At 44.6% G+C, this 26,905-nt stretch overlaps 2 protein-coding genes across 2 annotated transcripts in view; one reads left to right on the plus strand and one right to left on the minus strand.

The window, feature by feature from the left end:
• The window catches only part of LOC309568316 (uncharacterized protein), a 240,500-nt gene extending 236,694 nt beyond the window's left edge, over positions 1-3,806 (plus strand). Inside the window, exon 22 of the mRNA XM_082273980.1 lies at positions 3,594-3,806. Within this exon, the coding sequence (XP_082130106.1) occupies positions 3,594-3,755 (162 nt within the window). The 3' untranslated portion in view covers positions 3,756-3,806. The remainder of the gene's footprint in view (positions 1-3,593) is intronic.
• A 15,965-nt stretch (positions 3,807-19,771) lies between these two features.
• LOC309568694 (uncharacterized protein) overlaps positions 19,772-26,905 on the minus strand; it is a 29,922-nt gene continuing 22,788 nt past the window's right edge. The window contains exons 2-4 of the mRNA XM_082274435.1: positions 23,583-23,645; positions 21,510-21,669; positions 19,772-20,040 (exon numbers count right to left, since the gene is read on the minus strand). Coding sequence (XP_082130561.1) covers positions 19,848-20,040; positions 21,510-21,669; positions 23,583-23,631 — 402 coding nt within the window. The 5' untranslated portion in view covers positions 23,632-23,645 and the 3' untranslated portion in view covers positions 19,772-19,847. The remainder of the gene's footprint in view (positions 20,041-21,509; positions 21,670-23,582; positions 23,646-26,905) is intronic.

Raw genomic sequence — 26,905 nt, forward strand, 5'->3', positions numbered from 1 at the left:
GCATAGGCGGTAGTATGGCACACACAAAGCGCAGGACCGCACTCCGGTTTGAGGAAATTAATGGGTTTATTGACAGCTTAAGTTTCCATAAAGCAGACTTGAAACATCAAGGACAGAGACCGCAATGGTTGACACATTTCACGAAATCAAATTCGCTTAATCACAACCAATCTTGGTTATGATTAAGCAAATTTGATTTCGTGAAACGCGTCAACCATTGCGGTCTCTGTCCTTGATGTTTCAAGTCTGTTTTATCGAACTCTAAGCTGTTAATAAACCCATTCATTTCTTCAAGCCAGAGAGCGGTCCTTTGCTTTGCGTGTGCCAATTTACTGAGATTACGGATCTGACATGCACCTGACTTTGATTGGGACTATTTCCACCTGAGCGGCCAACCCTTTTGTTCCTATAGACCAGTGATGGTGAACCTTGGCACCCCAGATGTTTTGGAACCACATTTCCCATGATTCTTAACTACATTGCAGAGTGCAAGAGCGTCATGGAAAATGTAGTTCCAAAACATGTGGGGTGCCAAGGTTCGCCATCACTGCTATAGGCTGTAGTATATCCCATGTGAACGAGGCAGCTAGGGTTTGCTTTGTTTAGCTGCCTTCAGAGAAATTAACATTCTGTGTGTCCAGATTAGATACCCTGAGTACATCTACTCAAATATATTGAAAGGCAGGAAAGCCTCTCCTTTTGTTTACAGTGCATGCAGAAAGTATTCACAGCGCTTCACTTTTTCCACATTTTGTTATGTTACAGCCTTTTTCCAAAATGGAATAAATTCATTATTTTCCTCAAAATTCTAAAAACAATACCCCATTATGACAATGTGAAAGAAGTTTGTTTGAAATCTTTGCAAATTTATTAAAAATAAAAAAACAAAAAAAATCCCATGTGTATTAGAAGTATTCACAGTCTTTGCTCAATACTTTGTTAAAGCACCTTTGGCAGCAATTACAGCCTCTTTTTGAGTATGATGCTACAAACTTGGCACACCTATTTTTGGGCAGTTTCTCCCATTCTTCCTTGGAGGATCTCTCAAGCTCCATCAGGTTGGATGGGGAGCGTTGGTGCACAGCCATTTTCAGATATCTCCAGAGATATTCAATCAGGTTCAAATCTGGGCTCTGGCTGGGAAACTCAAGGACATTCACAGAGTTGTCCTGTAGCCACTCTTTTTTTATCTTGGCTGTGTACCTAAGGTTGTTGTCCTTTTGGAAGATGAACCTTCGCCCCAGTCTAAGGTGCGGAGCAGGTTTTCATCAGTGATGTCTCTGTACATTGCTGCATTCATCTTTCCCTCAATCCTGACTAGTCTCCCAGTTCCTGCCACTGGAAAACATCCCCACAGCATGATGCTGCCACCACCAAGTTTCACTGTAGGGATGGTATTGGCCAGGTGATGAGCTATGCCTGGTTTCCTCCAGACTTGATGCTTGCCATTGAGGCCAAAGAGTTCAATCCTTGTTTCATCAGACCAGAGAATTTTGTTTCTCATGGTCTGAGAGTCCTTCAGGTACTTTTTGTCAAATTCCAAATGGGCAGTCAAGTGCCTTTTACTGAGGAGTGGCTTCTGTCTGGCCATTCTACCATACAGACCTGATTGGTAAAGTTCAGCAGAAATGGTTGTTCTTTTGGAAGGTTCTCCTCTCTCCACAGAGAAATATTGAAGCTCTGTCAGAGTGACCATCAGGTTCTTGGTCACCTCCCTGACTAAGACCCTTTCCCCCCCAAACGCTCAGTTTGGCTGAAAGTCCCTTTCTAAGAAGAGTCCTGGTGGTTTCAAACTTCTTTCATTCACGGTGCTCTTTGGAACCTTCAATGCTGCAGAAATATTTCTGTACCCTTCCCCGGATCTGTGGCTCTATACAATCCTGTCTCGGAAATCTACAGACAATTCCTTAGACTTCATGGCTTGGTTTGTGCTTTGACACGCACTGTTACCTATGGGACCTTATATAGACAGGTGTGTGCCTTTCCAAATCATGTCCAATCAACTGAATTTACCACAGGTGGGCTCCAATCAAGTTGTAGAAACCTCTCAAGGATGATCAGTGGAAACAGGATGCACCTGAGCTTAATTTTGAGTGTCATGGCAAAGGCTGTGAATACTTATGTACGTGTGATTTTCTTTTTTTTATAAATTTACGAAGATTTCAAACAAAATTCTTTCATGTTGTCAACATGGGGTATTGTATGTAGAATTTTGAGGAAAATAATGAATTTTATCTATTTTAGAATAAGGCTGTAACATAACAAAATGTGGAAAAAGTGAAGCGCTTTGACTACTTTCTGGTGGCACTGTATGTAAACTAAACACAGAAGGCTGATGTCAGTCGCATGATTCTGCCACTGGCCATTTGTCAAAGTCACCACTGACAGGATGGCTAAGAGGGTTCCTGTCTGTCCCTATGGAATCGCTCCCTCTGTAGACAGAGGTAGCAAAATATCTCAGTCACTAGTGATGGGAGCGACATCTCACTGTCTCAGCCACAGAGGGAACAATTCAATAGGGAAAGACAGGCAGTCTCTTTAGCGATCCTGACATAGGCGATGCTCACTGCAGCAAATGGGTCACTAGCAGCACATACTGACTTAAGGCCCGTACACACGTCGAAATTCGGCCGGGAATTTTCGTCCGACGACCGATCTGCCGATTTTCGGCTTGTTAGTATGATGCTTCCGACAACCAACTCCGACTTTTCGGCCGAAAAAATTCTGGTGTGCAGGCTATAAAATGTTTGTCCTCCGTCAAAACACGTCCGATTTTCGTGCAGTCAGTACAGATTTCGACAGGGAAAAATCTTCTGAGCAAGATTGGGCATGCTCAGAGAAGACAGAACACAAAGAAAGCAAACCAACACATGACATCACTTCTGAAGTAGAATTCTGTCGTGTGGGAAAATTCGTGTGCAGTCTAGAGCACATTCCAACCAACAAAACACCACTCTGGACAAAAGATGGACGACCGGTCGGCGGAAATTCGTTGCGTGTGTACGAAGGCTTAACACTTATTTATTACAGGTACTTATATAGCATCGTCCATTTACGCAGTGCTTTACATACATATATATTGCACATTCACAGTAGTCCCCGCCCTCAAGGAGCTTACAATCTCAGGTCCCTAACTTACATACATACTGTATACTAGGGCCAACTTAGATAGGAGCCAATTAGCCTACCAGCATGTCTTTGGAGTGTGCGAAGAAACCACAGTACCACGCAGGCACAGGAAGAACATGCAAATTCCAGGCAGGCAGTGTCCTGGTTGGGATTTGAACCAACATTCCCAGTGATACTAGGCGGAAGTGCTAACCACTTAGCCACTGTGCACTTTGCGCTAAATCAGAAAATAAAAAGTTCAGATTCACTATGGAAACAGGAAATAGTATGGATCCTGAGGGTCAGAATATATCAGCATCCATCTAGGTTTTTCATACCGGTAATCTCATACATTGCAGCATTTCTAAATGTAGAAAACGTGGAAAAAAATAGATCCCTATCTAATGACGGTTCCTTACACTTATATGACCATCAGCAATGTGCGTGTCCTATTTGTGGTAACTTTTTTATTTTGTCCTGTGTAGATCATACCGGTGGTCATGCGTTTGCTTCATGAGTTAAGTCACAGCACTGGAGCCTCATCGCTAACCAGCAGTGATCTGAACCTTGAAATCTCCGACTCATTATCTAGTCAAAGTTCTGTCCTTTCAATTCTGAGGAGCATTGAAGAAAGGATGGACTGGTGACAAAATTACAATTATTATAATTGTAGAAAAGTACAGGAACATTACTGCACCGGAAAAAGTGATGATAATTTCATGCCACTCTTATGTACTGACTATCTTTTTTTTTTTTTCCCCATGCATGGTCACTTCTTGGGATAGTACAGATGAAATGGACTAAACCAGGAAAAAGCCAGCCTAATTATTATTAGAGATATTTATATATCACCAACAATTTAAATTTTGTACATTTATATCAGTCACTGCCCTCATTGCACTTAATCAAAGATCTCTACCTCACATACTAGGGCCAATGTAGACAGGAGCCAATTGATAAACCAGTGTGGGAGGAAACAGGAGTACATGGAGAAAACCCACACAAGCACAGGGAGAACTTGCAAACTCCAAGCAGCCAGTGTCCTGGTTGGGATTCCATACACCAGCTATGAATGTGAATGTGTGTGTGTATATATATATATATATATATGTATATACTGTATATATGTATATATATATATACTGTATATATGTATATATATATATATATATATATATATATATATATATGTATATATACTGTATATATATATATATATATACTGTATATATATATATATATACACTGTTTAAAAAAATTAAAGGAACACTTTGAAAACACATCAGATCTCAATGGGGAAAAGTCGCATGCTAGATATCTATACTGATATGGACTGGGTAATGTGTTTGGAAAAAAAGTTGCCACATCTTTTGATGGAAATGAAAATTATCAACCTACAGAGGGCTGAATTCAGACACCCCAAACATCAAAATGAAAAAATGATGCATCAGGCTAGTCCATTTTGCTGGACTTTCATTGCAGCAACTCAAAATGGTACTCAGTAGTTTGTATGGCCCCCCTCAGCACTCACTAGTTTGGATGGCCCCTACGTGTATGCATGCCTGACAACGTTGGGGCAGGCTCCTAATGAGATAACGGATGGTGTCCTGGGGTATTTCCTCCCAGATCTGGACTAGGGCATCACTGAGCTCCTGAACAGACTGAGGTGCAACCTGGCAGCGTCGGATTGACCGAAACATAACGTCCCAGAGGTGTTCTATTGGATTTAGGTCAGGCGAGCGTGGGGGTCATTCATTGATATCAATGCCTTCATCCTCCAGGAACTGGCTGCATACTCTCGCCACATGAGATCTGTGCATCCCTCCATGGATATGCCTCCCCAGACCATCACTGACCCACCACCAAACTGGTCATGCTGAACGATGTTACAGGCAGCATAACGCTCTTCACGGCTTTCCCAGACCCTTTCACACCTGTCACGTGCTCAGGGTGAACCTGCTCTCATCTGTGAAAAGCACAGGGCACCAGTGGCGTACCGGCCAATTCTGGTGTGAAATGGCAAATGCCAATCAAGCTCACGGTGCCAGGCAGTAAGCACAAAGCCCACTAGAGGACATTTGGCCCTCAGGCCACCCTGATGAAGTCTGTTTCAGATTGTTAGTCAGAGACATTCACACCAGTTGCCTGCTGGAGATCATTTTGTTGAGCTCTGGCAGTGCTCATCCTGTTCCTTCCTGCATAAAGTAGCAGACACTGGTCCTGCTGATGGGTTAAGGACCTTCTACGGCCCTGTCCAGCTCTCCTAGCGTAACTGCCTGTCTCCTGGAATCTCCTCCATACTCTTGAGACTGTGCTGGGAGACACAGCAAACCTTCCAGTAATGGTGTGTATTGAGGTGCAATCATGGAGGAGTTGGATTGTCTGTGCAACCTCTATAGGGTCCAGGTATCGCCTCATGCTACCAATAGTGAGGGTGACCCTAGCCAAATGCAAAACTAGTGAAAAACAGTCAGAAAAGATACAGTAAGTAGAGAAAAAAATGTCAGTGGCCCCCACCTGTAAAGCCATTCCTATTTTGGAGGTTTTCTCATTGTTGCCCATCTAGTGCACCTGTTTTTAATGTCATTAACACCAAAGCAGCTGAAACTGATTACCAACCCCCTCTGCTACTTAACTGACCACATCAATATGCCAGGAATTTTATTGACTTGATGCTATACTCTGATTAAAAAGTGTTTCTTTAATTTTTTTGAGCAGTGTGTGTGTGTGTGTGTGCGCGCGCTTGCGTGTGTGTGTGTGTGTGTGTGCATATATACACACATATATATATATATATATATATATATATATATATATATATATATATATATATATATATAATATTTATATGTTATTTGATAAGGCAAATAAGGATAGACAGATTTAAATCTATAACTTCAATCTTCACAGATATAATTTTAGACTATTTAAAGTTCTTGTATAAGACATTTCTGTTCTCTAAGCTATTTGCAAGCAATTTGTAATAATAATACAATGGTAATAAAACATTTATCAATTTTATACAATATGTGTTATCCCTGTTCTTATATTTTTAACATAAATCTAATGAAAAACGGAAATGGTCACCCAGACTTTGATTTATTTTAAAAATCATTATGTGTCTATATTCCAATAAAGTGGGCGCCACCCTAAAGGGTAAGCACTGCCTGTTTGCTTCCCCGTATTTGGCACCTTCCAGGGGGTAGCAGGTACCTATTTTTGACAGGTACTCATCCCCACTTCCGGGAGACCTCACCGTGGACCTTGTCGCAGGAAGTTTTTCTTATGGCCCTGTAGTGGTGTGCCCCTTTATCCAGATGCAGGTGCAAGTCCCTTTAACTCAATTCCCCACAATCCTCTGGGCTCCCAGCATCCCCTGAGTTCCAGGAAATGCCCAGGGAGTATAAATGCCAGCTCCGCCCAGCTTCCTTTGCTCAGAGAGATCCTGCCTGATGGGACAGCAGTGACTGGGCAAGTGAGCTGTCCCCAGGTGCTGGGTCATCAATCGATCAGTCTGGTGTGTGGGCCACCAGCAGTGAGCGCAAGAGCACGCAGTATCTATCCAAGCCCCAGTCACTGGAGAGGACTCTGTTACAGTCCCATGTGGAGAAGCTGTCCAAGCAGTGGGTTGGTCCTATCTACAGCCCCCAGAGCCTCCTGACCAAAGTCAGCATCAGCAGTGCCTGTGTGAAGTCTGTGCCAGCAAGAAATCCCCACAGCTCCCAGTCTGCTAAATGAACGATCAATCTCTGTGAACACGTGAGAATATTCAGATCTTTATCCTATCTGTAAACTGAACTCAGTATCTGCTATCGTCAAAACCAATGTCTCTGGTACAGAAAAAGGTGGGAAATCCAAAATGTTTGAGTTGTAACAGACACAGAATAGAGGGAAAATCCTACACTGGTGTGATCTGTTTTAGGCTCGATTCACACCTATATTGCTTTTGAGCGTTTCTGAACTGCTTTTTTCTGTGCTTTCTGTGGTTTTTACTGCAGTTTGCATTTTGTATGCTTTATTTATTTTTTTAATGAAAATTTGTTGTTGGGCAGATTTAAAAACGCAATTTGCGACAAAATCACAGTAAAAATGCACTACATTGTTTTCTGCAGCTTCTTCTTTGAAGTCTATTGAAACAAAAAAGCAAAAAAAAAAAACACCTTTCCTGACGCCAACATGGCAGCATACACATGATATAGCTCCACCCCTATATCCACCCACAGGACCTGTTTAAATCTATAAAAGTGTGAGTGAGAGCAACCTCCCAATTATCCTTTTTGTCCTCAAAAGATCAACACCTACAGACCATCATATTCAAGACAAAAGCTCTTACCTACCGACTATGTCGCAGTTCCGTCTGGGTTCAGCCTCTCCCAGGTCGAAGTCCTGCATCTTAGGCATGCCAATGGCGCCAACAAGGTGAGGAACCCCTTCTGGTGGTCTTCTGTGGTGAGGACTTCTCTTATTAGAGATGGTGTCCCTCTCGTGGCTTCCATGTTGTGGGATCTGTTTATGGCAGCAGGGACAGCATATCTCATGGTTCTTTCCTTCCTTTCCTTGATTTTTCTCTGTTAGGGGGGGGGGGGGGCAGGGGTTTGCATCAAAATTATTCCCCTATATGTATATCGATATGTAGACTGTTGTATAACATTCCCTGGTGATCTAGTAGCTGCTGTGTGCTCGTTGTATAGTTGAAAAAAGTCATTGTATGTTGAAAAGGTAATTTCCCTCATCCAAATTAACTTTATTATAAAAAGCTGGGAGGGGGGAGGGTCATGCCTATTTCAACAGCCTATTTAAACCCCCTCCAGCCAACAAGGAAAAACATGTCCATAGGAACAGGACGTCAAGAAAGCAGCACGCCACGGACAGTCTACTAAAACAGGTAAGTGTCTTATGGGGGGACGTTAGAGGGGGGGACGTTAGAGGGGGGGGGGGGAGGGGGATAGGAAATAGAGAGAAGGCAGTTTTTTGTATTTTATGACTATTTAAAAAATAAAAAGGGGGGGGGGGTTTGTGTGTGTATAAATATATATATATATATATATATTTAAAAAAAACATTTTTTTTCCTTTTTCTATGGGTTTTTACGAAGGGGCAGCGGGAGGGGATAGTGATAAAAAATATATAAAGGTTCAGTGTGTTGGCAAAGATTTAAATAAACATAGGTGTTCATTTCATGTCACAAGGTATCTTTGCATGTATATAGATAGAAAAATTATTAGAAATCTTTCCTCTTCCTTTCCTTTCCTCTCTATGACTAAGCCCCCCCTGCACCTTTCGGTATTCCATTTTCAACATGAGCTTACCGCCACACACACAAGACCACCACCATATCAGGTAAGATACAACATCGGGTAAGTAAGAAGAAGCGGGAAAAAAGAGTGCCCTATGCCCTGACGAGCGTGCCTTTTTATCTATTTCAGCCCCAGCCGCTCGCATTCCCGCTACACGAGGTCCAGAGCCTCTCTGGATCACCAAAGTTTTTCCAGGGCAGGGCAAATTAGTATGCAGTCTCTGCTTCAGACAACTAGCCAGAGACCAAGAGGTTTAAAGCCAACAAGTCTCAACCCTGCTGAAAAGGGTAGTTCAAGACTCACTGGCAGAATTTTCGGGACACTTGATGCATCCAATGGCAAGTGAGCAAGTCACGGTCCCCATACCGGCTCATGATCCTGCCATCCCAGCCTCCTCGGAAAGGGAAAGGCCCGGTACGTCGGGGATAATGCCAGCTCAGCGGATCCCGCGAGCTGAATCCCCAGGTTCAGTGACACAGCAGAACATCCGGGGAGAAGGTGAGGATATAACCTCTTCCTCGGCAGAGGACCCAGAGGACTCTGGATTTGAATTTTCCATGGTTTCCCCATTTATAAAAGCCGTAAAGGCGGCACTGGAATGGGAGGACCCGGAACCCCGCCAAAAGAAGGGGAAGACTTACTACCCCAGACTGCAAAAGCAGGTCGCTACCTTCCCTTTTATGACAGAAATAAGAGGTCTGTTTCAGGAGGAATGGGAGAAGGGAGAAAGAAGATCCGCTTCTTCCAGTAGACTCCAGAAACTATACCCCCTCACAGAAGAAGACAGGGCGTCATTGTCCAATCCAGCGGTGGTGGACGCGGCAGTCACCAGACTGGCCAAAAATGTAACCCTTCCAATGGAGGATTCCTCCTCCTCCTTCAGGGATGTTCTAGACAGGCGTATCGACACTGACTTAAAAAAAGCCTACCTTGCAGCAGGTAACACCTGTAAACCAGCAGTGGCATTAACATCTGTGGCAAGCGCCATAAGAGTTTGGACGCAGAATTTGGAATGCGCCATCAATAGCCAACTGCCGAAAGACCAGATTATTAAAGCTCTGGATGAGATAAAACTCGCTGCGGACTTCACGGGGGAAGCGGCCACAGATATTATCAGGTGGTCCGCCAGAGCGATGCTCAGCTTGGTGACAGCCAAGAGAGCCCTGTGGCTAAAACCCTGGGCGGCAGACCCTTCGTCGAAGCAAAATTGCTGCAAGCTTCCCTTCGACGGAAAAGCCTTATTTGGCCAAAAATTGGAGAAGGCCATCTCCAGAGTTACGGGCGGAAGGTCGGGTCTTCTGCCTCAAGACAGAAAAACTAGGAGACAAAGGGGACGACCCTCCAGAGGGATACTGAATAGGTTCCAGTAATACGGAAACTCTCGGTTCAACAGGGACTCTAGAAGGAACTGGAGAGGCGCTCAATCCACCTTCCTGAGAACTCCAAATCCCCCTGCCTCCCAGAAGCCCTTTTGACATCAAGCCAGTGCAGAGGACAACGTTCGGGGCACGATTGCTCAGATTTGCCCAAATCTGGCAGGATCAGTGTCAGGACCGGTGGGTGCAGTCCACAGTCCGGCAGGGCACCCCCCAGTCCGGCAGGGCACCCCCCAGAGTATTCCTTTACCCCCACCAAAACATCACAGTCTCCCTCAAAGATGTCAGCACTCCAGGAGTATATCAATATCCTGCTGAATCAGGAGGCGATCGTAGTAGTTCCTGCCGGTCAGAGGTTTACAGGATTCTACTCGCCTCTGTTCCTGGTCCAGAAAAAAAACAGGAGGTTTCAGGTCAGTGATAGACCTCAAGAGGTTGAACCAGTTCATCTGGTTGGAGAGGTTCAAAATGGAGTCTCTCAACACGATAATCCAACCAGGGGACTGGATGATCTCAGTGGATCTGCAGGACGCATATCTGCACGTCCCAATACACGAGGCATATCAAAAGTTCCCGAGGTTCGCGTTAGGGGAAGACCACTTCCAATTTGTCTGCCTCCCCTTCGGGCTGTCAACGTCCCTACGAACCTTTACTAAGGTTCTAATTGCAGTCTTAGCCCCCCTCAGAGAGAGAGGGCTCAGGGTCCACCTTTTTTTGGACGATATTATTCTTGTATCCCAAAGTTTAGACCTCTTACATCAGCAAAGAGACTTACTCTTGGCCACCCTAAGGACATTCGGGTGGATAGTAAACCTACAGAAAAGCCAGCTGGAACCTACGCGTAATATGGTCTATCTAGGAGCCCAATTCAATACCCAAGAGACCGCAGTCTCTTTATCTTTACAAAAAATCCCCAAGATAAGGGAAAAGATACAGCAGGCCCTAGCAACATCAGTGATGTCAGCAGCCCAATGTATGAGCCTATTAGGGACCATGGTGTCCTGTATCCCGATGCTTCCATGGGCACATTGGAGACTCAGAATCTTCCAGCTGGGCTTCCTAGTGCAGTGGAGAAAACTGCGGCTAGCCCAACCCATCAGGGACAGCTTTCAAATGAGTCAAAGTCTTTGGTGGTGGACACGCCAAGATACCCTATTGAGACACCGGCCGTTGGGTCCACAAGACTGGATCACGGTTACTACGGATACAAGTGCAGCAGGGTGGGGAGCCACTTGCGAAACACACATGACTCAGGGCAGATGGGAATTCCCGACAGAGGGTCTCGTCTCCAACATCCTGGAGCTTCGGGCAGCCTTTATGGCACTAACCACCCTACTACCCTACATACAGGGGCGTCCAGTCCTAATCTGCATGGACAATACGGCAGCAGTGGCATATATACAAAGGCAAGGAGGAACACCCAGTCATTCTCTCCTAGCAGAGGTAGAACCAATAATGGCATTGGCACAACAACACCTGGCAGATCTAAGGGCAATATATCTGTCAGGCAGACAAAACATAGAAGCGGACCTTCTCTCAGGAATCCCAACGAATGGGCTCTTCACCCGGAAGTGTTCGAGCAGATCGTCCTCCAGTGGGGGCTTTCGCAAATAGATCTCTCTGCTTCCTCGAACAACTACAAGGTAACCCGCTTCCTCACGCGCTACCCTCACCCAATGGCAGAGGGGACCGACGCCTTGACACGTGTGTGGAGGGCACAACTGGCCTACGTCTTTCCTCCAATCTCACTAATACTGAAGTTTCCGAGGAGACTACTGGCAGAGAATCTGGTAGTCATTACGATACTTCCATACTGGCCAAACTGTCCTCCGATCATGCTGCCAGAAACCCCGCTTCTCCTAGTGCAAGGAGACATGCTACACGCGAATCCATCTCGGCTGGCCCTAGCGGCCGGGAGGTTGAAAGGCAAGGGTTACAAGACCTAGGATGTTCACCAGAAGTCATACGTACACTGCAAAGCTCCAGGAAGAGCTCCACGAACACCATATACACCAGGATATGGGAGAAGTTTGCAAGCTTTGCGGCCAACCGGCAGTTCGAACCAAGTAACCCCAATATTTGCAGATCCTTTCTTTTCTGCAGACAGGGCTAGATCTAGGGTTAAGTCTAAGCTCTCTGAAGGTTCAAGTTTCGGGCCATCTCAGCCTTTACACAGAAAAAATGGTCAGCAAATCCGCTAGTGGAACGGTTTATGAGAGCAGTTCTTAGGCTTCGCCCTCCGAAGAGAAATAGGTTTCCCCAATGGTACCTGGTGGTAGTCCTAAATTTCCTGACACAACCCCTGTTTGCTCCAACGCAGGACTGTTCATTAGGGAATATCACTCTAAAAACTGCCTTCCTAATTGCCATAACTTCAGGCGGGAGAGTGTCAGAGCTTCAGGCCCTGGGTGCTACTGTCCCGTATACAACTTTTTTCCCGGATAGATTGGTATTAAGGCCACTGGATCACTTTGTGCCTAAAGTGGCTTCGATATTTCATCTCAATAGTGAATGGGTTCTATCGGGATTTCCAGAGGAGTCAGAGGCCAACCTCCAGGAACTGGACATCCCCAGGATCCTAAAGGCCTATCTACAGGCAACAGCCGCCTTCAGACAATCTGAGAGGCTTTTCATCATTCCTTCCGGAAAAATGAAGGGGAAGGATGCCTCATCCAGAACAATATCAGCATGGATAGTCAAAACCATTCAAAATGCATATAGAGCGGTTGGGGAGGAACCTCTGGAGGTGGTAAGGGCTCATTCGACCAGAGCAGTGTCATCATCCTGGGCAGCACGTGCAGGGGTGTCTCTGGAGACAGTGTGCAGAGCAGCTAGCTGGTCTTCCCGCCATACGTTTCTGAAACATTACAGGGTGGATCCAGCAGCTCTTACTACGGTGGAGTTTGGGAGAAGAACTATTCAGGCATCTATGTCTACAGGTTAAAATAAAGACTGAGTTTGCAACACAAAACCTTTCTTCTCAGAAGCTCATTATTTATCATGTGTATGCTGCCATGTTGGCGTCAGGAAAATGGAAAATTGTATCAAATACTTACCGTAATTTTCCAAAGCACAGATTTCCACTGGTCTAATGTCCATTCCTTGTGTTCTTTAGCCCAAACAAGTCTCTTCTGCTTGTTGCCTTTCTATAGTAGTGGTTTCCTAGCAGATATTCTACCATGAAGGCCTGATTCACACAGTCTCCTCTTAACAGTTGTTCTAGAGATGTGTCTGCTGCTAGAACTCCGTGTGCCATTGACCTGGTCTCTAATCTGAGCTGCTGTTAACCTGCGATTTCTGAGGCTGGTGACTCGGATGAACTTATCCTCCGCAGCAGAGGTGACTCTTGGTCTTCCTTTCCTGGGGCGGTCCGCATGTGAGCCAGTTTCTTTGTAGCGCTTGATGGTTTTTGTTACTGCACTTGGGGACACTTTCAAAGTTTTCCCAATTTTTCGGACTGACTGACCTTCATTTCTTAAAGTAATGATGGCCACTCGTTTTCCTGTACTTAGCTGCTTTTTTCTTGCCATAATACAAATTCTAACAGTCTATTCAGTAGGACTATCAGCTGTGTATCCACATGACTTCTGCACAACACAACTGATAGTCCCAACCCCATTTATAAGGCAAGAAATCACACTTATTAAACCTGACAGGGCACACCTGTGAAGTGAAAACCATTTCAGTTGACTACCTCTTGAAGTTTTTTTAATGAATTAGGAACAAAAACTTTCGCATAATAAAAGATCTCCTCTGGACCCTGGTCTGCATATGAAATCCACATCAAGCATCTGAATGAACATAATATTCTGTACTAAAAAGATGTATTCATAAGAAGTAGCTCTGCAATACAACCTATCACTTGCTGCCTGCTTAATTGTACAAGCATGTCACTATGGACTTTTAAACTTCATTGTGCAAGGGAGATGTTGAGATCATTTCCAATTTCATGAATTCAATAATTGAACTATTAAATGTCTCCTCTTGACCACAGAATATATATGGGATCCGTACTCTAATTTTCAGTCAATTCAAACACCTGACATGAGATGATCTGCTCATAGGAAAAGGCTTTACAGCTTAATTTCATTACAGCTTTTTTTTTTTCTTTAGGATACCTTTTCTCTCCTTTTCGTGATTCATTGACTTTATGGAATTGTTTTTTTTTTTTTTTTTTTCAACTCAATTTACAAGGAGTCTGGGATGCAGTATAAGTATATAGAGTGTTACGTTTTTGAATATATTTTTCATATTTTTGGGGGTGGAATGAGCCTTCCACAATTTTGGTGATATACTTTTTACCATTTTAATAATGTCTTATGTGTGTTCGTGATCATCTGGCGCACTTCATCTGCCACATCTGTCCGTGATCATCTGCCACATCTGTCCGTGATCATCTGCCACATCTGTCTGTGATCTGCCACATCCCGATGATCAACATCTGTCACATAGCCTTCACAAATGTGATAGGTGAATGTATTTTGGGGTGTAATTTTTGCTATGTACATGCTATGTGTTAGAAATATCTTCTAAATTGACAACTTTGTGTAAAAAAAAAAAAAAAAAAAATACGTTTTCATTTTCTTTCCACAATTTCTAAAAACTTGTGGGAAAAAAATGACATGTTCGAAAGATTCATTATGCCTCGTAGAGTATACATTGGGGTGTTTTCTTTCCAAAAATGGGTAATTTTGTGGGTAATTCTATTATCCTGGTGCTCCAGGGCCTTCACAAATGTGATCGGTACTCAGGAAATGAAATGTGTAATTTATGCCTTTAGAACGCCTGACAGTGCTACTTGGATGCCGCGCCTCTGCATGTGGCCATTTTGTGGAAAAGTCTCACACATGTGGTATCACCATACTCAGGAGGAGTAGCAGAATATATTTTGGGGTGTAATTGCAAGTTTATCTATGCCATAATAAATAAATAACTTGTTAATATGATCATTTTGTGTGGGAAAAAAATATTCATTACCCAAACTATTGTGGGCAAAAATTGCAACTTCAAAAAACTCACTATGCTTCTTACTAAATACCTTAGACTGTCCTCTTTACAAAAATGGGTAATTTGGGGGGTATTTGTACTGTCCTGACATTTTAGGGCCTCAAGAAACAAGATAGGTAGTCAGTACATCAGGATTGATCAATTTTCAATGATACGTAGCCTAGCTTGTAGACTCTATAACTTTCACACAAACCTATTATCATACACTTATCAGGATTTTTTTTTTTTTTACCAAAGACATGTAGCAGAATACATTCTGGCCTAAATTTATGATGAAATTTGGTTTTATTGGATTTCTTTTGAAACAGAAAGTAGAAAATAATTAATTTTTGCTCTTTTTTCGCTTATATCACAAAAAAATAAAAAACCCAGTGGTGAATAAATACCACCAGAAGAAAGCTCTATTTGTGTGAACAAAATGATAGAAAATTTAATTTGGGTACAGTGTAGCATGACTGAGTAATTGTCATTCAAAATACGAGAGCACTGAAAGCTGAAAATTGGTCTGGGAAGGAAGGGGTTGAAAATGCCCAGTATTGAGGTGGTTAAAAGGGGTGGGGTGGGTCAGGCTGGGGAGGAGTGAGTAGGATGATGCTAGAGGTCCTCCAGCCAGGAACTTACCTGGGCTCTATCTGACTTTCATCAGCTTATAATATTAGCACATTGTGAGGAGCTCACAGTGGAAGAGAATTACTGGCACACTCAGAATCTGGGGACGCTGTCCACGGTAGCCAATCGGCTTATAACTTCAGCTTGTTAAATTAAGCTTTGGCAATAAAACCTGGAATCTGATTGGTTTCTATGCACAGCTGCACTAGATTTTGCAATCTCAAATTTTAGTAAATAACCTCCAGTGCGTATTGAAAGCAGAGTAAAAAGTACAGGAGAGGAGCCTAAAGAAAACTAAAGGTAAGGTTGGAGTTCACCTTTAAGCCCAACTCTGGGTTTTGGAGGTCCTCCTCCTATATGAAGTAAGGGGGAAATGCCTTAACACAGCAATGAAACAGCTTTTCAGTGGAGAAGGGTTAGTACCTCTATCACATTTTAGCAGGGCTTCTTTTCAGCTGGAACTTGGTGGAACTCGGTTCCACCAACTCTGACTCAGGCCCTCTGCTCCCTGCCCACCACTAGCACTTGTAAACACAGAAGTCCAGCTTTTGTGTTTACAAGTGACAGCTTGTCTCTCAACAGCTCTCACATATCTGGTCTCCTGAGTGGCTCACACTGAGTGCAGGATAGGTACAAGGGAGATGTAGGTGTCTGGGGTACAGTGCAGATGTTGACACCCCCATTTGACGATCTCCCTGCAGGTGAGAGAGGCAGAGCCACCTAAAATGTGCTGGGAGGTTCTAGAGCCGGCTGGGAAGAGGGGTGAAAGTGGGATGTGGATGAGGGGTGCAGAGGTGGACAGCTGCGGAAGAAGGCTAAAGTCTGCACTCTATGTGTAGCGCACACCTGAACTCTGCACTCTATGTGTAGTGCACACCTGAACTCTGCACTCTATGTGCATAGTTGCCAACATTTGAAAAACATTTCCAGGGACACTTTGTGGCACAGCTATCAATTACTGATGTAGCACCCTCCCAAGTAGGTGCTAGGCACACTATAAAGGGGGGTCTTGTCTGCTTATCAGATGGGCCTAAATGTTCAGCTAGGCTGTCATGTGCTTTCAGGTGTGACTGTTAGGTTTGGGGAGTCTCCCCACTGTGTTCACGGGGGGGGCTCTCATTGGACAGTGGAGGAAACCTGACCAATAGCACACCGGGGCTTGTATCTATCCCAGAGGGCAGAATATGCCGCAAGGCATCCTGGGAGGGGGTATAAGTCTGTGGGGAGCACATGACAGAGCATCTTTGGTGGGAAGCAGAGTCCCAGGAGGAGGGTGACGGCTGTCCCTCCTCCTGTCAGCGTGAGGAAGGTGTCCTGGGCGGTTGGCCTAGAGGACAGCGAGCTGAGCTGTAGAAAATGGATCCAGTGTGCTGTGGACCAAGTGGAGTTGTTGGGGCGGACGTTTCCGGGAAAGCAGTGTCGTGAGTACTGTAAACTGCCCAGGGGGCTGCCTAGGAGAGGGGACCACTCCAGAAGGTCAGAGGGATCCGGGAGCCAGCTAGCCAGTAGAGGAGGCTTAGAAAGGGGGTGCCAGAGTCTAAGCCCTGAAGAGAAGTCTGTAAAGAGGGTGCTGGTGTGGGCCCTGAAGAGTTAAGAGTTGCAGCAGTGTTTACAAGTAGCTACCTCAGCCAGGAGGGCTAAAGGGAGCAGTACAAAGGACTTTGTGTCACCGGGGAGTGTCAAAGGCAGTCAAGTGTTCGGCCCCTTTCACACATACGGTCCGTTTGTCCGTTTTTCATCCATCCGTTGACGGATGAAAAACGGACATCAATGCAACTCTATGTAAAAAGGGATGACAATGGATGATCATCCGTTAACATCCGTTTTCATCCGCTTCCATCAATGTCCGTTTTTTGGAACGGATGAATGCCCTATTTTTCATCCGTCAAAAAAACGGATCGTAACAGATGTAAATGGACAAACGGTCAGTTTTTCATCCATTTCTGCATTGGTAGTGGATCTAAAAAAAACCAGATGAACAATGGATGAAAAACGGATGAAAAATGGATGAAAAACGGATGAAAACGGACGAAAAACGGATGAAAAATGGATGAAAAACTGATTAATTTTGATGTGACTGAACTGATGAACTGAATGGGCCGTATGTGTGAAAGGGGCATTAACAGACAGCAAGTCAGCAATAACAAGCACCAACCGGCGTTGAACGGCATTTAGCCGGCGTCAAGTCAGCGTCAAGAGGCATTTTTCTCAGTTGTCCCATTACCTTGTGAATAGTTGAGCCAGAGGAGTATCCCACTCATTAGCTTCTCCCATCCAAGTTCCTAAATAAATACAAAACCCAAAGATGCTGGACTGTTTCCTGTCTCAGTGCTCTCACTTGGCGTACATACTTAAATGTGCTGTTGTTGCTAGCGGTGACCCTGGTGGACCCACATCCAGCAAAATGGCTGGCAATTCTGCTACACCTACAACACCCACTTCCCTGAAGCTCCACCCACTCCGCATAATTAATCTCTTACTTAATTAATCGCCTACATATCAGATTATAGGGTCCACTCAAAAAAGAGAGAATTACAGGAAATTGAAACGGGATTTTCAAATTTAAGGCCAAAGTAGCAGAGTTGGAATAATTCTCCCATTCAGCTGCACTACTTCTGCCTAAAGTTTAAAATTCTCATCCCAATTCCCTGCAATTCTAAAGTGTGAAATGTGCTCAGGTGTGACCATACAAAAAATGCAAAATGTAAATAAAGTGCGACGTATAAATAAGTACGATTATACTATCTGGTATAATAAGGTTTTATCGTACTTATTTACACCTTGCACTTTATTTATATTTACATATTACAGTTTTTTGTATGGTCACACCTGAGCACATTTGACACTTTATTCACATGTCATGTTAGCAGATATTTTTGCACATAAGATGGTTGCTTTCATCCTACCTACCTTCATGTCTGTGAATGTGTCTTCACTCTCCAGGGGTCCTTCTCTGCTGTGCTGGCCGGCACTGGCAAGGCACTGCCGAGAAGGCATGCTTTTTATTTAAATATAACGCTGGCCGCGCCATTAAGTAACTGCGCATGCGCCCGTTCGGCCAAGCTTGTACGAGCTTTTTAGTCGGAACGGCGCATGCACAGTTATGATGTCGGCCGCAACCATTTTTTTTATGGGCAGCCCGATTAACGGACGCTTGGCGGGACAATGTAGATTACTCGGAACATGCTCCTATTTGCCAGACGGGACAGTTGGCAAGTATGTATGTGTAGCGCACAGCTGAACTCTGCACTCTGTACATAATGCATTCCTGGTATTTAATGCCCCTTTAAGACCCTCCCACTATTAGTGAAATGTGACCACACCCAGTATTTAATGCTGTTTGGTGGGGTGTGTGTGGGAGCCAATGGGGGTTTTGGGGGGGGGGTCATGGTTGAGTTCCTGCCCCTATTTTCTGAGAACAAAGTCCTGCATTATAGTAAATGCAGTAAGCATTAAGAACAGAGATTCCAACCATTTCTCACTCTATCCGAAAAAATAGGTTCTGGCTTAAGTCAGATCTCAAATGTAATGTAGTATTGTCCTATGTCAATGAGAAATAAATACGTAAGTCTAATGCCTCGTACACACGCATCGATAGTTGGCTGTGAATTTTTGGCCAACGTCCGATCGGCCGATTTTCGGCTTATTAGTATGATGCTTTCGACAACCGACTCCGACTTTTCGGCCGAATAAAATCTTTTGTGCAGGCTATATAATTTTTGTTGGCCGATTTTCCGTCAGTCAGTACAGATTTTGGCAGACAAAAATCTGATGAGCAAGACTGGGCATGCTCAGAGAAGAAAAAACACACGGAAAGTAAACCAGCACATGACATCACTTCTGAAGTTGGTTTTTGTTGGCCGAGAAAATTCGTGTGCAGTCTAGAGCACATTTCAACCAACACAACAACACTGGACAAAAGATGGCCGATCGGTTGGCCGATAATCGTTGCGTGTGTACGAGGCATTAGACTACGTTCATAGTACTGTTTCTGGGAATGCACACAAAATCTCACACTTTCCCAGCATGCATAGGAACACGTTGCCGTTTAGCTGAGGCGCGGTGGTGTCATTTTTTAACCATGCGCTTCGGTGCAGAACATTTTTGCAAAAGAGTCAGAGACTTCTTTTCTGTGTTTCTCGCGTGTAGGTAAGCCCACTGAAATGAATGGGCTGCCCTTCACGAGGCGTGCGGAAACACTCCCTTTCTCAGGCGCACCTGCATGGTGTGAACTAAGCCTAAAAGTATTGTCAAAGGGTATCATCATCGCTTTAACAACAATAATTTATTGAATTTATTTCTTAGGCAATAGAGTTATAATCGCATGGTCTTAGAATGAGGATAACCTAATTGCATTGGTTCTTTGGAAAGGTCTTTTTTTTTTTTTTGAAAATTAAAATTTTTATTGCACAACATTGCAAAGCAGACTTTTACTTATGTTATGTAGTGTTTATTTGGACTGGGATTGTTCTTCATGTTCCTCTTTCTGAAATGTCTCCCTTATATTTTGTAGTATGGTTTTGGTTTTGCACTCAACCCATTCCTTAGTCTGCTCCACCGGCTTCTGTAAATGGTCTTCATAGTAGGTGCTCAAGAATCCTCCAGTCAGGTTGATGGCTCCTTGTACCCGATTGGCAGCCCTCCTGAAAATGGGCAAATATAACATTTAAAAAAATTAAGAACTGGATTTTAGTTCCAGGACATCAAAGTAATATTAAAACCTCAATTATTTTTTAACCTCTTTCAGCAGACAATTTAATCACTTACTATGATTATGCACTGCTGCTTCTTTATCTTTTAATTCTTGCCTATGTTCTAGCTTAAGCTGGTGTCATGACAGCTGCCCCAGATTTCCTGTTTCAGGGTGGCTCCTTTCTCTTTCATCGTCCTATGGAGCCACCCTTGTATGAAGGGACTAGAGTTGTGTCTTTCTGCACTGTGTGCATCAATAGAAACATGCAGCCCCATAGCTTAGGATGGCAAAGCACTCCTTTGCTCCTTCCCTCCTCTCTTCTCCAAGACTGCATTGTCCACTGTTATTAAATGATTGGGTATAGTGTATAACAAATGTTAACATCAAAAATGTCCTCAGCGCTGAACAGGGGTGGACTGACAACTCATGGGGCCCCCGGGCAATCAGAGTTCATGGGGCCCCCTATGTCCACACTTAAGCCACACAAAACCCCACCTACAAATTGCAGCTCAGCCACATAGAGTGGGCATTTAAATATCTACCACAACATAGCCTGCATGGAAGTTCCTGGCTTCTTTCTGTAGTGTGTAGCCTCTCATGGGGCCCCCTACTGACCCTGGGCCCTCGGGCAGTGCCCTAATCCCCGAATGGTCAGTCCGCCCCTGGCGCTGAACCTCCTTGCCCAATTGTAAATCAATAGTAGAGGATGTCCCCAAAGTCCTGCTGCTATAAAGGTCCACTGGTAAGTGGACAAGACAAAAGCAACAAACAACCTTCAGCACATCGACATCATGGGAACGTGTCCTCTGTTAACTCTTTCCTGTAAAGACCCTACATTCAAGGGAGAGCAGGAGCATTGAGAGTTGTAAGTGCTAGGTTAAGAAATGTAACAAATATTATAATGGAGAATGTTTATTTTATTGCGCTCGATTTGTTAGGCCCCTTTCACACGGAGCGGACCGTATTGCGATCCGCTCCGGCACTTTTTTTTTTTTCACGGACACGGATGACATTTGTGTCATCCGGACCGTATGTCCTCATATCATTCCACCCGTTTGCGGATGATATACGGACATAATGCATGTCTATGTGATTGCGGATGTCAACGGATGACACCACTGACATCCGATTTTGCGTCCTTTCCGTTTTTTAAACGGAAGAAAAAATAGGGTTCTGTTCCGTTCCAAAAAACGGAACAGAACTGAAAGGACGCAAATCGGATGTCAGTGGATGGTCATCCGCTGACATCCGCAATCCCATTGACATACATTATGTCCGTATATCACGGATGGGGTGATATATGGACATACGGAACGCCCGTGTGAAAGGGGCCTTAAGCTAAAAAAAAAACTCTGAGGATTCAATATTACTTTTAATGCAACTGCACCTAACAATGAGATCTTCAAGGCAGTAACTTACCCAAACAAATTCCAGGCAGTAGAGTTGGTAACCGTGTCTACCACTGGTCTTGTGTATGGCGCGACATAATCATTGACTACGCTTGTCAGGATGGTAGAGGCCCTCCAGTCATCAGACTGCATATCGGTGGGAAGTCCAGAGACTTGGTAGATTGAAAATACTGTTGGGCCAATCGGTAAAATAAATTAATAAATAAATAAATTGGTTACACAGAAATAATACATAAACAAAATATACTTATCACCCTGAAGAAAGGGTCTTGGGGGTCTTAAAGCAGAACTTTACCCATAACAACTTAATAAAAAATAATGTTCTTAAGGAAAGAATATTCGTTCCCCATTATTGATTATTCTACCAAAATGAGTGTGTGCTGTAAATTGCCTTCAGCATTGCTCCTGTTTCTTCTTGCTGGCATTTTGCTTAAGCCCAGAGCCCCTGAGCAGCAATAAATCTTAAAACTATCAGCAGATCAGCCTCTACATTTTTTGCACAGTTAAGCCCCGTACACACATACTGATTGTCGGTCGAACGATCGGCCGTCTTTTGTCCGGTGCTGTTCTGTCGGCTGAAAAGTGCTAAAGAGTGCACATGAATTTTGTCGGCCAACAACAGCCGACTGCAGAAGTGATGTCATGTGATGGTTAACTTTCCGTGTGTTTTTTCTTTTCTGAGCATGCCCAGTCTTGCTAATCTGCTGTTTGTCGGCCAAATTCTGTACTGACTGGCGAACAATTGGCCGTTCTGGTGATGGCCAACAAAAATTTTAAAGTCTGCACGCCAGATTCTGTTCGGCCGAAAAGTCGCAGTCGGTTGTCGGAAGCATCATACTAACAAGCAGAAAATCGGCCGATCGTACGGTGGCCGAATATTTACGGCCGACAATCGCTATGTGTGTACGGGCCTTTAGAAAAAAAAAAAGAATATAGAGATCAACTGAGCATTTGCAGAGTACGTTGAGACAGTGGTGAAGACAGGAGCACTCAGGTTGCAGTTTTGGTCCAGAGTGGTTGGTCTGCTGTATTCCCTGTTTCATCTAAATATCCGAAAGGAGGCTAAATTTTCTTTGCTGCATTGCCCCATTCCAAGCTTATTTGCTCATCAACAAAAACTGGCATCTTATCTGTTCATAACAGAAAAGCGGACGATTGCTCAGGCATACAAGAAACCTAGTCTCCTTCCAGGGAGTGAGAGACCATTTGACAGCCACGATGATGCTTAACCACTTGCCAACAGCCCGCCGCTGGCTCGGCTGCGCAAACGGACGTATAGGTGAGTCGGTTCACAGGAGCGCTCCTGGGCGCCCCCATTAGGCAGCGGGAAAGCCGATCCGCCGCACCCATCGACCCAAAAAAAGAAAAAAAAGCTTGGCTCTCTCTCTCTCTCTCCTGAATGCTTTCTGCAGTTTGCCTATTCCTATATAGGGAATAGGCGGGACCACACTGGCGATGTCACCTGGTGGCCCCGACCCTCATGACGTCACCAACCCAGCAACTGACGTTACCGGTGTGGCCCCTCCCATTCCCTATATAAGAACTGTCAAACCGCAGGACACGCAGACGGCGGGAAGCGTTCGAGAGCAGAGATTTTATTTTTATTTTTTAGGGTCAGCAGACACAGTGGGCGGCGTAATTGACAATGGATTTACAACAGGGGGACACTATTTTTTATTTTTATTTTTGAATAAAGGACTTGTCTAAATCTGGGTAGGTGTGTTTTTTTTTGTACACTTTTTTGGTGAATGGGTAGGGGTACGATGTACCCGATACCCATTCACATAGGAGAGGGGGCCGCGATCTGGGGGCCCCCTTGTTAAAAGGGGCTTCCAGATTCCGATAAGCCCCCCATCCACAGACCCCCACAGCCATAGCCCACAATCAATGATGTCAGTAGGAGGAATAGTGCCCCAAGGGCCAGATAGGGGCAAGCAGTTTGGAGACCTTTGTAGAGATTCTTACCTCCTGTTGTATCACTGGGACAGCAAGTAAGGGAAATCCAACCCAGTGCCCAGTGGTACCCAGACAGCAAAAGTACAGTTCGCTTTGAGTTTCAAAATGACACATGAAAATCACTTACCTAGCAGACATACTAGCGCCACATTCCAAACACGGACTGTGATCTGCATTGTGTAGAGATGACCTAATGAACAAAATGAGAAAAAACTGGTATTACATTTTATGCTGTCAACTCCATTTAAAGTGGAAGTAAAGTCTTAGTTTTTACTTGTACCTGTGTAGGAAGTCCTGTGTAGGAAGTCCTGTTAAACCTACTGTATTTATCCATTAGGGCTAATTCACTACGCACAGCTGCACCAGATTCTGTGTGCACCAGCTTTAGAAAATCTCCCCCATGCTCCAGAGAAGTACTGATATTGGAGAATGCAAATAAAGTGTTCTATAGATGGTATTATACCCCAGCTAGGTTGGCAAGGCTTATACCAACATATTCTCCCTTATGCTTCAGAGGATGTTCCCAGGAGGGGACTATGGCCCATATTTGGTGGACATGTCCCAAGGTGTGCAGACTATGGATTAGGGCTTCGCAGGGCGTAAACACACCCAAAAAAACATTATAAAGAACAATGGAATTTCTGCGCTAAACATGTGACAATTTCATGATGTGATATACAAAATATGAATAAATAAGAAGCTCACACAGACCTATAGAAAAAAGTCCAAACAAATATATAAAATAAACGTGTTTCGCTAAAAATGAATGTGTCAGAAGTGAAACTTAAATCAATAAAGCCATGAGTCTAAATAAAAAATGCGAACAAGTCCTTAAGAGCCGGTCCACACTAGCGCGACTTGTCAGGCAACTTGTCAGCCTGACAAGTCGCGCTCCCTCGCGGTCCATTGACCGCTACAGGACCCATTCTAATAGGAGCGACACAAGTCGCCCCGACTTAGAAAAAGGGTCCTGTACTACTTCGGGGCGACCTCGGAGCGACTTGCATAGACTTCCATTATGTGAAGTCCCTGCAAGTCGCTCCGAAGTCGTGGTGCATGGTAATGCACAAGTCGCCCCCGAAGTAGTAAGGAGTCGTGTCGCCTCAGTGTGAACCGGCTCTAAAAGTCCTTATACAAAAAAAGTCAAACCAAAACAAAAAACCTTGTGTTTAGAGGAGAACCACAAGTCCCAGCCAGCAGATGAGAGTGTTAGACCCCGTTCAGACAGGGTGACACGACTTGGTGGGGCGACCTGTGAAGTCGCGGTGCACAGCGTGCACCGTGACCTGGGCACGACTTGCAGAGACTTCATATAATTGAAGTCAATGCAAGTCGCCTCCAGGTCGCCCCAAGTAGTACAGGACCCTTTTTCTAAGTCGGAGCGACTTGTGTCGCTCCTATTAGAACGGGTCCTGTACTATTCAATGGCAGGCGACCGACCGCGACTTGTCAGGCGACCAAAACGCCTGACAAGTCGCGCTGGTGTGAATGGGGTCTTAATCCCTCCACGACAGACGAGAAGAAGCCACCAGTGGGATAAAACAGTAGCGATTGGCTGCTTACCAGAGGCTGTTGGCTACCCAAATTAATGGAGAAGCCAAATAGCGCTTGTGAGAAATTGTAGACCACCGGATATAAATCGTCTGACACAGCTGTTCAGGTCAACTCGCATGAGGGTACATAGGATCGATATATGTGAAGGAGTGACAATGGCACATAGCGTAATATTGTTTAAAAAGGTTGCATTTATTAAAAAGAGGTAGTGCACTTACATTAGACGAAAAACAATCATGCATAGAAGATATCTCCAAAACATCAGTAGAGAAGCAAACGCCACAGCGTTCGTATAGTGGAGCCGGCTTGGGGGCGTGGTGATGTAGCGTCTTGTCCCACCACTACGCACAGCTGCACCAGATTCTGTGTGCACCAGCTTTAGAAAATCTCCCCAATGCTCCCAAAATGTACTGATATTGGAGAATGCATATGAGGAGTTCTATAGATGGTATTATACCCCAGCTAGGTTGGCCAGGCTTACACCAACATATTCTCCCTTATGCTTCAGAGGATGTTCCCAGGAGGGGACTATGGCCCGTATTTGGTGGACATGTCCCAAGGTGTGCAGACTATGGATTAGGGTTTACGCCCTACTTCGCACTATCTTTCACATTAACCTGAAGAGGGACCCCTATGAAGCCCTTTTATGTAAGCCAATAATTGAATTGTCCCATCAGCAGCGCCAACTGGCTCAGCATCTGTTTATTGCTACAAAATTGACTACTGCTAAAGCTTGGAAAACCCTATTGCTTAGCTTTGAAGCAGTCAAAAATTGTATGAATGATATCATGATGAACCAAATATTGACAGCTATAGCTACTGATTCTCATGATAAATTTCTTAAAGTGTGGCACCCATGGATGTCGTATGTCACAGCATTCAGATTCAATGCTACACCTCTCTCAATTTAGATGATCCCTTGATGTTCGCCCTACAGGACCTACTCCTTTCCTTGTTCCTTTTTTCTACTCTTTCCTCTATTCTTTATTCCTTTTCTCCCCCTCTTTTCTTCTTCCTCATGTCCCATCTGTGACGACACGTCTTTGTGTTCTTCATCGAATGAATATGCCTAACTACTGTATTCTCTCAATGGAACTTACTTATGTTTTTTAGTTCATAGATCGTATTGTGCGCATCCATGTTACCTGAGAGTGGGAGACTATCTATCTCCACCCTAGGGTTTCCTTTATAATAGAACACCTACTCATTGAAGAATATTAGAAAGGGGGCTAAATTAGCCCCCTTTCATATGGGCTGGTGGAAGGGGTTAAGACTTAGAATAAAGCAGGTTTAAGGGTGGTAAATGAGGCCCATAGCTCTCCTCAGCCAGGTTTCCCGCCAGAATGAGTTACCAGGCAGTTTAGTGGGGTCTATTAGGAAGAACAGGTGGTTGTCAGGCAGTTTAGGTTCTCTCTCTAAGGAATTAGCGAATGAGCCCCTTTCTCCGCCCGCTCACCTCAGCCTATGGGGTGGAGGTTACCTCAGGGAGAAGCATATTTAAGCTGCCTCCCGTCCCTCAGGGGCTCACATCTCTTCATACCTTCCATCTGGATTTCAGCTTTTCCTGGCTTCTGGATTTTTCCTTGCTTGGACTTTACCTGCTCCTGGTACCGGTCTTTTCGGCTAATATGTCCCTCATTCGTCAGCTGCTGGAGCGTGCGGGAGAAGAGGGCGGTGAAGAATGGCTCCGTAGGTGTCTGCAGTTACCCAGGACTGCGACAGCGGTGGGACCTTCGGATACCGTACCGGCGGTGGCGGCAGAGGATGTCGGTGGCACTACAAGCGGGTCGGAGTTCGCGGCAGGTCAGGTGATGTCGGGCCCGCCGGATGTGGACGCCGGTCACCGGTCGGGTGACGTCGGCGGAGATGCGACGTGGCAAAGCATTTCCGGAGCAG

The sequence above is a fragment of the Pelophylax lessonae genome (assembly GCF_965119305.1).
Source record: "Pelophylax lessonae genome assembly, chromosome: 12".
Taxonomy (NCBI): domain Eukaryota; kingdom Metazoa; phylum Chordata; class Amphibia; order Anura; family Ranidae; genus Pelophylax; species Pelophylax lessonae.